Source organism: Scylla paramamosain, chromosome 32 (assembly GCF_035594125.1).
Source record: "Scylla paramamosain isolate STU-SP2022 chromosome 32, ASM3559412v1, whole genome shotgun sequence".
Classification (NCBI taxonomy): domain Eukaryota; kingdom Metazoa; phylum Arthropoda; class Malacostraca; order Decapoda; family Portunidae; genus Scylla; species Scylla paramamosain.
In genome coordinates this window covers 16,057,381-16,067,380 of record NC_087182.1, presented here as the reverse complement: position 1 = coordinate 16,067,380, position 10,000 = coordinate 16,057,381, and the positions used below count along the sequence as shown (strand labels likewise).

Below are 10,000 nucleotides of genomic sequence, written 5' to 3'. Positions count from 1 at the left end.
TCAACATAAACTGCATCACCATGAATTACCAAACACATGCAAATATGAAAAAAAAAAAAAGACATCTCCCCTCCCCCCACACACACATGAGCTATAGGCCGTGAATTTTACCGTACATGAGGCCTATTAAGCCTGAAAATTTTGGAGCTCGGTCAGACGCAGAACCCAACGCAATAAATGACCGGTGAAAATTAATGTAAAACTGGGCCCGTGTGTATTGTTTAATTGAATCTCCGTATGGACTGATTCCCCCTCCATCCATTGAAGCCTTGTGATGATGCTGATCCTGCCTGGGGGCGCGGGGGAAGGGGGTGTGGCAAGAGGAGGATGGGAGGAGAGAGAGAGAGAGAGAGAGAGAGAGAGAGAGAGAGAGAGAGAGAGAGAGAGAGAGAGAGAGAGAGAGAGAGAGAGAGAGAGAGAGAGATGCCCAGTTTAGCAATGTCAGTGTTTACCAGTTTAAATTTCCCATGTATTTATTTATTGCTTTATTTTTTTCTTTTTTTAGGTTAAATTGTCCCGCTTTTTTTAATGGTAGATTTTTGTTTATTTATTTATTTTTTTTCATTTGTTGGTCTTTCATGATTTTTTTTTTCATGTGTATGTTTTTATTATTATCTGCAAGCTTCATTCCAGTGTGTGTGTGTACGTGTGTGTGTGTGTGTGTGTGTGTGTGTGTGTGTGTGTGTGTGTGTGTGTGTGTGTGTGTGTGTGTTAAGTAAATTTATCTATCAATCAGTCGGTCTTTCCATCTCTCTCTCTCTCTCTCTCTCTCTCTGTATGTATGTGTTTGTGATCAATAAGCTTATCTATCTATCTATATGTCTGTCTATCTATCTATGTATCTATCTACTCGTATGCATGGTCACTAAATTTATTCATCTATCAATCTGTGTGTATAATCAGTTGTCATCTGTGTATCTATTTATTCATCCACCTATCTGTGTGTGTGTGTGTGTGTGTGTGTGTGTGTGTGTGTGTGTGTGTGTGTGTGTGTGTGTGTGTGTGTGTGTGTGTGTGTGTGTGTGTGTGTGTGTGTGTGTGTGTGTGTGTGTGTGTGTGTGTGTGTGTGTGCTTGCTTCCAGACCTTCTCTTTCATTTACCTACAAACGATTCTCTCTCTCTCTCTCTCTCTCTCTCTCTCTCTCTCTCTCTCTCTCTCTCTCTCTCTCTCTCTCTCTCTCTCTCTCTCTCTCTCTCTCTCTCTCTCTCTCTTATTGCTTTCCGAAGGGTTTCTCGTCCTCTTTATTACCTTCTCCTCCGCGTGTTTACCGTCGCGAGGCTTTTGTTCCTGGGGCTCAGGAGTGTTTGGGGCGTGGCAACACTGTCGGGGAAAACACAGACGTCTGGGGAAAAAAAGAGGGAGAGTAAGGGAGGGGAAAAGAGAGTGGGAATAGACAGGAAGACAGGCCGGGGTGGTTGTTACAATTGCACCCTTGAGGATACACACACACATACATTCTCTCTCTCTCTCTCTCTCTCTCTCTCTCTCTCTCTCTCTCTCTCTCTCTCTCTCTCTCTCTCATTATTCCTTGAAGCTTTTCTCTTTTTCTCCTTACCTCCACTTTTTCCAGCAGAATCCTATTTCCTGGTCCCAGTTTCCCTCCTTGCCTTCCTCCTTCCCTCCCTTCCTTTCCTCCCTCCCTACCTCCCTTCTTCTCTTCTTCCTCCACTGCGGGATTTCACTGTCTCTCAATGTCTCCAGTGGATAAGGAAGAAGGAAACTCTCTCTCTCTCTCTCTCTCTCTCTCTCTCTCTCTCTCTCTCTCTCTCTCTCTCTCTCTCTCTCTCTCTCTCTCTCTCTCTCTCTCTCTCTCTCTCTCTCTCTCTCTCTCTCTCTCTCTCTCTCTCTCTCTCTCTCTCTGGTGTGTTTGTTTATTCTCAAGGATCATGTTTGGTTCTTGTATAATATCAAGACGAGGCGGTGAGGACGACTTGTTCCTGTTTCGCTTGTTTGTTTTGTGTGTGTGTGTGTGTGTGTGTGTGTGTGTGTGTGTGTGTGTGTGTGTGTGTGTGTGTGTGTGTGTGTGTGTGTGTGTGTTATGTTTCGTTACTTTTCCTTTTTCTTTTTATTTTGTTTCATTTTAGCTAGTATAACTCGCACTACCACTACTACTACTACTACTACTACTACTATTACTACTACTACTATTACTACTTCTGCTACTACTGCTACTGCTACTTCTTCTACTACTACATATTCTCATCACTTTCTTCAATTATCTTTTTTTTTTTAATGGTGAAAAATTAATAAGGCCTAAATTGTAACTACACACACACACACACACACACACACACACACACACACACACACACACACACACACACACACACACACACACACACACACACACACACACACACACACACACACACACACACACACACACACACACACACACACACACACACACACACACACACACACACACACACACACACACACACACACACACACACACACACACTAAATTGAGACCCTCAGTATACAGGAGTGGAGATGGAGTGTGATGATGAGATGACTCCCTTCCTTCTCGCCTCGCCACCTCCCTTCCCTCAGCTGACTGACAGACAGGACACCAAAACACTTCTGACGGGGGCGAGAGCGAGGCGCGCTGACGTGTGCTGACATTCCACCTCTGCATCTCTCCCTCTCGCTTTACTCGCACAGGTCCACCCGATATACTGGGAATAGCGTTAGATTGTGTGATACGGGAGTGTGATTTTAAGGACATTGTGGCTCTCAGAAGGGTGTTTGTTGCTTTATATCTAGAAAAGTATGGTTTTTGGAAACGACACGTTGCATTGTCTCTCATGGAGTTTGCTGCCACACTGTGTTACGTGACGGGAAGAAGCCAGGCGTAGGATAACGAAAGCACGTAAAAAAAGAGGAATTATTGACATGGAGTACAGACAGGTGCCGCATGAGGTGTGGTCAGCCTTCGAGCTGCATCCCACGATGCAGCGGGTGCTGGTGAGCCTCGGCGCGGCGGGGCTGGAGGGCGTCATGGAAGCCCGCAAGATGCACGCCACGCCCAACTACCGCCGGCACGAGTTCCTGCTGCTGCGAGGCCGAATGAGGCGCAGCGTGCACGTCAGCCTGCAGGGTGAGGCGCCGGGCGTGCTGATGGCCTGCCTGTGGGACTTCCTGGCCAACCTGCCCTTCCCGATTATCAGGAACCAGCGGGATTGGATCAACATCTACAACGTGGAGTTCAACCCCGTGTTCGAGCGGGTGGCGTCCCTCTACTACCTGCAAAGGATGTACCTGAAGGCGCTCCTGTACCTGAACCGCCAGGCGCGTCTGGTGGTGGTGGGCGTGCTGTTCATGGTGCGGCAGGCGGTGGACACGGAGGTGCGGCGCGGCAGGCTTGACCTCCACCAGATCGATTACCACCTGAAGCTGACCATCTTTTACTATATGAAGGCGATGCTCTGGGCCAGCGACCGCAGCACCCAGGGCCGCGTGTGCCGCGTGTTCATCAACATCATCAGGAACATGTGGCTGGTGGAGCCCGCCTTTACCATGCAGGTGGCGGAGCATGAGGTACTGACGGCGTGCGTGGGGCGTGACCAGGTGGCGTGGCGGCCCGTCATGACCTCCCGCCTGCAGCACTACACGTGGTACCCCGCAGGCCGCCGCTGGCACCTCAAGCAGCGCAACACCGTCATGGACGCTAAGAGGTACTGGAATCTTGACGACGTGCTGCCCCTGGACCGCCCTGGACTGTTGGGGTACCTGCCCTACCACGCCCTCTGGAGATTCTTTGGGTGCGCACCGGGCGGCAGCAAGATCCCTCAGCCAATCACCAAGCGCGTCAGGAAATATATCTGTGGCGAGGGATTCTAGGCCGCCGTGACTCGTGCTTAGCGGCGCTGGCTCCTCGGATTCATTGAAATGCTGCATTGCGAATTTACTTTATACTTTCTAAAATCCCCACTCAAAACATTAGGAGTAAATAATGGAATAAATCAAAGCTTGTTTTATCTGTAGCTGTTTTTTTGTGAAGTAAAGTCATTGAGCGTTACTTGAGACAGGGTTCTTAGGTAGAGTCACCTGCTGCCAAAGGGTTAATTAAGTAACACCTGGTTTGCATCTACTCCTCCTCCTCCTCCTCCTCCTCCTCCTCCTCCTCCTCCTCTTCCTCTTCTCGCCTCCTTTAGCACAATTTGCGCCAAGGTTCCCCTTAAATTTACTGTTATGGTTATGGTCTTAATTATTTATTCTTTACCCACTGGCCTAAGCATCCTTGTGTCTTCGTAAGTGTTCTCTCTCTCTCTCTCTCTCTCTCTCTCTCTCTCTCTCTCTCTCTCTCTCTCTCTCTCTCTCTCTCTCTCTCTCTCTCTCTCTCTCTCTCTCTCGTTTCTCACCAACGCTCTCTTCATTATTTATTTATTGAATTTCTAGTGTTCTGGAGTTTTTGTCGTTTACCTTCCTCCTCCTCCTCCTCCTCCTCCTCCTCCTCCTCCTTCTTGTCATCATCATCATCATTATCTTCTTCTTCTTCTTCTTCTTCTTCTTCTTCTTCTTCTTCTTCTTCTTCTTCGTCCTCGTCTTCGTCTTCGTCTTCTTCTTCTTCTCTTCCTCCGCTAATGGCTTTGTCAATACAAGCACGCTGTGTCTAAGTGTTGGTTGTTGCATAGTTAAATGCTCATTATAAATTCTCTCTCTCTCTCTCTCTCTCTCTCTCTCTCTCTCTCTCTCTCTCTCTCTCTCTCTCTCTCTCTCTCTCTCTCTCTGATTTTTTTTATTTGCTATGAAAACAAAGCTATATCCTGCTTTTCCGTGCAATCTTGAGTCTTAGAAAATCCTGTGTTTTTTTTTTATTTTCTCCAGTACTGTATTACACACGAAGAGGGAAAGAGAGAAAAAAAAAGTTATCTGCTTTATTCCAATCCTTATTTTGTTAGATGTTCCTTTAGTCTTTATCGATTTTCTTAAGAGAACTAGAGAAGAAAATGTAATTAGCTTTATTCTACGCTTATTGTACTTTATAACCAACACAGAGAAGAGTTATTAAAAGGAAACATTCAAGAGGTATCATTAGACCTATCATTAGACATTAGACCTCCGGAATTTTAGGCCTTTTTTTTTAAGGGGGAGGGTGGGGAAGGCCAGGGAGAGAGGGATAGACAATTAGCGAGGTTTTTTTTTTTTTTTCATCTTTTTTTCCTTTGGTCTGCCTCTCTCGTGCGCAAAAGTCTACTCGGCGCCTTTAAGAGAGAAATGTGCAGAAATAAAGGTGCTCATGACTGTTTCATTTAAAAGATTGTGGTTGCTTTTCATATCTCGTTATTACATATATTTTTTTTTCTCTTGTATTTCCTCCCATTTCTCACATTTGGACTTCCGCCACGAGATGAATTGCAGTGAATGCGTGGTGCTTTTCATATCTCACTGATATATATATTTTTCCTCCCGTTTATTTCTCCTCCATTCCTTTCGTTTTGACTTTTGGCACTGGATGACTTATAGGCCTGATGACTTGTAGGCCTGATGTGCTTCTTTCAGCTTCCCTTATTTTCTCGTGTTCTTATTTTTGGTTTGGGATTGAGAGTTATTCCATTTATAAAACACACTTAACCTTTTTTTCACTTATTTTGATTCATTCCTTATACTTTCGTCTGTTTTTCGTCTGTTTGTTCGTCTGTCTGTTTTTCGTTCTAATATTTTTTTCTGTCCTTCCTTCTAGTTTCTATGGTGTTTGATATCTCATGGCACCTGTTATAAGCAAAATATAGCAGTAGAAATGGTAGTAGTAGTAGTAGTAGTAGTAGTAGTAGTAGTAGTAGTAGTAGTAGTAGTAGTAGTAGTAGTGATGCGGTACAACATGTTTTCCTACACTGCTACAAGACGTCTGGCAGTTCAGTCTCGATTCGATTCTCAGCACGTCTAGGGAAAGTGTTGCTACAGAGAGAGAGAGAGAGAGATAGATAGATAGATAGAGAGAGAGAGAGAGAGAGAGAGAGAGAGAGAGAGAGAGAGAGAGAGAGAGAGAGAGAGAGAGATGGGTGTTAATATTTACAAACAACGAGTCACAACAACAATATTTCACTCGACCTCGTGTTCTGCTTTTTTTCTGTTTTTGTTTTCCTTTTTACCTGCCAGTGCGGTAAGAGTAGTAGTAGCAGTAGTAGTAGTAGTAGTAGTAGTAGTAGTAGTAGTAGTAGTAGTAGTAGTAGTAGCAGCAGCAGCAATAGTAGTAATAAATCAATACATAAATAACAACTTTTCCAAAACAAACAAACAAACAAATTATTCATTCAAATCATCATGAAACCCATTAACAACAACAACAAACAAACAAACAAATAAACATACGTACAATCATACAAACAAACACAAAAGCAATTAACGACCATAAAAAAAGAAAGAAAAAAACAAGTATCCCTTTAAGCAATTCGAGAGAGAGAGAGAGAGAGAGAGAGAGAGAGAGAGAGAGAGAGAGAGAGAGAGAGAGGTAGTAACACAAGTCGCTGGTGATACTTAGACACATTTTACAGGTACTGGATGGTCGTATGGCTGGGGGGAGAGGGATGTGGGGGGCTGAGGGAGGAGTGGGTTGAGGAGGGGGGGAGGAATGCTGAGGGCAGACTAAAGGGGAGCAGAAATGAGAGAAAACTGGCAATGTGTGTGTGTGTGTGTGTGTGTGTGTGTGTGTGTGTGTGTGTGTGTGTGTGTGTGTGTGTGTTTAGGTATTAAAGGGGAGAAGTTAATTGTTCTCAGATCTTTTCACCTCTCTCTCTCTCTCTCTCTCTCTCTCTCTCTCTCTCTCTCTCTCTCTCTCTCTCTCTCTCTCTCTCTCTCTCTCTCTCAATTTCCCAATACCTCTTTTCTGACCTTGAATTTACCTTGCATGTAGTACAGATCTGATTGTATAACACACACACACACACACACACACACACACACACACACACACACACACACACACACACACACACACACACACACACACACACACAAACAGAGCAATAGAGAGCAACTGTGAAGATGCAACGGATACCAGCGACGTGAGAGAGAGAGAGAGAGAGAGAGAGAGAGAGAGAGAGAGAGAGAGAGAGAGAGAGAGAGAGAGAGAGACCCACTTACTACCTCCCTACTCCAGGCCCTTACAATCCTACATCTCTGAGATAAGACAGTGAAGCTTATCTAAAACACCAACTGATCCAATACTTCTTGTTCTTCCTTTGCATTCCTTTGTATTCCTTTACTCCACTCACTCTCTTAACATGAAAAACGTTCTTTACACTAACAACACCCACCGCTACCCTCTCATCTCCCTCTCCCTCTCCCTCTCCCTCCTCTCCCACTCACTTCGACAAGGGCGGGAATGGGTGGGGGCTTGGAGAGGGAGGCGCGGCTCCTGTATTGATCAATGGAGGAGGAGGAGGAGGAGGAGGAAGAGGAGGAGGAGGAGGGTGTGCCAGAAGGAAACAGCAATATCCTTGAGAGAACGCTCGCAAAAGAGAGAGAGAAGATTTCAAGCAAAGACAGAGGATGAAGTCTATCTTACTCGTAGTCTCTCTCTCTCTCTCTCTCTCTCTCTCTCTCTCTCTCTCTCTCTCTCTCTCTCTCTCTCTCTCTCTCTCTCTCTCTCTCAGCACCATAAGAATGTTTGTGTCTCTCTCTCTCTGTGTGTGTGTGTGTGTGTGTGTGTGTGTGTGTGTGTGTGTGTGTGTGTGAGAGAGAGAGAGAGAGAGAGAGAGAGAGAGAGAGAGAGAGAGAGAGAGAGAGAGAGAGAGAGAGTTCAGGTATGGGAAGAAAGGACGTAATTAGATAAGTGACCGTGAAATGGAGACTGTGATGAGAGAGAGAGAGAGAGAGAGAGAGAGAGAGAGAGAGAGAGAGAGAGAGAGAGAGAGAGAGAGAGAGAGAGAGAGAGAGAGAGAGAGAGAGAGAGACTATTGCACAAAACTCTCACAACATCTACACCTATTGTTTTGCATACGTACACACACACACACACACACACACACACACACACACACACACACACACACACACACACACACACACACACACACACACACACACACACACACACACACACACACCAGAAGCTGGCGTGGCTTTCCTTCCAGTGTTACCTTTGCTGCGTGTGTTACAGACAGACTGATAGACAGACAGACAGACAGACAGACAGACAGACAGACAGACAGACAGACAGACAGACAGACAAGGAAACTGAAGACATAAACAAAGTCACATAAATGAAGATACCTCATATTTTTCCTTATTTTAGTTTCGTTATTAGTTTTTTTTATTTCGTTTTATTTGCAAGGCGTGGCACTTCCAGGAGTTTCGGTCATTAAGAAATAAACTTGAGAAATAATGCAATATCGAATGCTCACCAGGGATGCGATTCATACAATTCCCCGCCTCTCTGAATGCCTGCTACATTTGAATGAATAAATCAGATATATTGACTTTAAGTGCATGTGGTCGATACTGAATTATGAGTGTATCCATTTCTCTCTCTCTCTCTCTCTCTCTCTCTCTCTCTCTCTCTCTCTCTCTCTCTCTCTCTCTCTCTCTCTCTCTCTCTCTCTCTCTCTCTCTCTCTCTCTCTCTCTCTCTCTCAATAAACCACTAATTATTCATCTTATTATTCCGCCAATGCGATTAGTGTGTGCGAAGATTGAATGAGAGGAACTGTCTGCTGTACTTCCCTTGACGTGACGCAATGTGATGTGACGTGGCGCTGGGACAAATATGATTATCTTGCTGTGCTGTAATTCAGTGAATTGGAGTATTGATATTAAGTGTGAATACTCTGGACATTTCTGAACGTAATTGTCTGATAAATGTGTGTGTGTGTGTGTGTGTGTGTGTGTGTGTGTGTGTGTGTGTGTGTGTGTGTGTGTGTGTGTGTGTGTGTGTGTGTGTGTTTTGCCACGCCGCATACAATCTTCTTATATTTTCAAATTAGGCTTAATGCACGTACAGTCGTACATACCTGTGTACATGTCCACCCCCACACACCCCACACACACACACACACACACACACACACACACACACACACACACAGTACATACTCACGAGCATTCCTAACCAGCGGCCCCCTGTTCCCCCACAGGCTGGTGATGGCGGTGGCCGGGGAGGACGCAGGGGTAACACTCGTCTCCTTCCGCTGCAGTAGGGCCGCCCACCCCCAGCACCCACGCACCAGAGACCCGCCGCCCAAACCGCCTAGGCCTCCCTCGTCAGAAACACGCCGCAGCCGGTCCAGCGGTGGGCGCCGCTCCCTGTCACGCCTCCTGGGCCGCTGCGCTGAGAGTGAGGAGGAGGAGGAGCAGCAGACGGCTCAGCAGCAGGAGCAGCAGCAGCAGCAGCAGGAGCAACAGAAGCAACGCCGGCAACAGTTAGCAAACCACAGACTGTCAGGCGTGCCCGCCGAGCTGCCAGACTCCCCGGAGCTCAGCGTCGACAAGATCAAGCTGGTGGGCTTCAAACGCTCCCACTCCTTCTGCGTGCAACCCAAGAAGAGCAAGAACGTGAGCTGCCGCAGCAGCAGCAGCACCCGCCCCGGGAAGGAGAACGGCCCGTGGCCCTATGAGTCCCAGACGCTGAAGACTTCCCGCGAGGTGAAGATGGAGCGGGAGCGGCTGCGGCAGGCCCGCGGCGAGACGCTGTGGGCGGATAAGGACGACGTGTTCTCCTCCTTTATTCGGCAAAACCAGGAGCGTTTCAACACGCTGCTGGAGGAGCGGGGCTTCACCCACATCCCGCCGCCCGCTGGCTTCGGCGCCCCGACGCGGCCCTCGTCCCTGCTGGCCGCGCTGTCCTGCGGTCCCACCAGCTTGGACGAGGGCTCGCTGTCAGGGGCGGCGCGCCGACGGACCACCTACACCATCCGGCGATCCGCCACAGCGGGTTTCACCACTACCACCACCACTACCACCACCACCACTAACAACAAGGAGAACGGGAACGCGGAGTCGGAGGGAGTGGCGGATGGAGAGGACTCCCCGCAGCACTCCGCTGTAAAGGAGAAAG

The 10,000-nt window shown here is 47.1% G+C and overlaps 1 protein-coding gene across 1 annotated transcript in view; it reads left to right on the top strand.

Annotated features, from left to right (window-relative positions):
- Positions 1–9,087: 9,087 nt before the first annotated feature.
- Positions 9,088–10,000, top strand: part of LOC135088888 (uncharacterized) — a 1,557-nt gene continuing 644 nt past the window's right edge. The window contains exon 1 of the mRNA XM_063983951.1: positions 9,088–10,000. This exon is cut by the window's right edge and continues 644 nt beyond it. Coding sequence (XP_063840021.1) covers positions 9,088–10,000 — 913 coding nt within the window.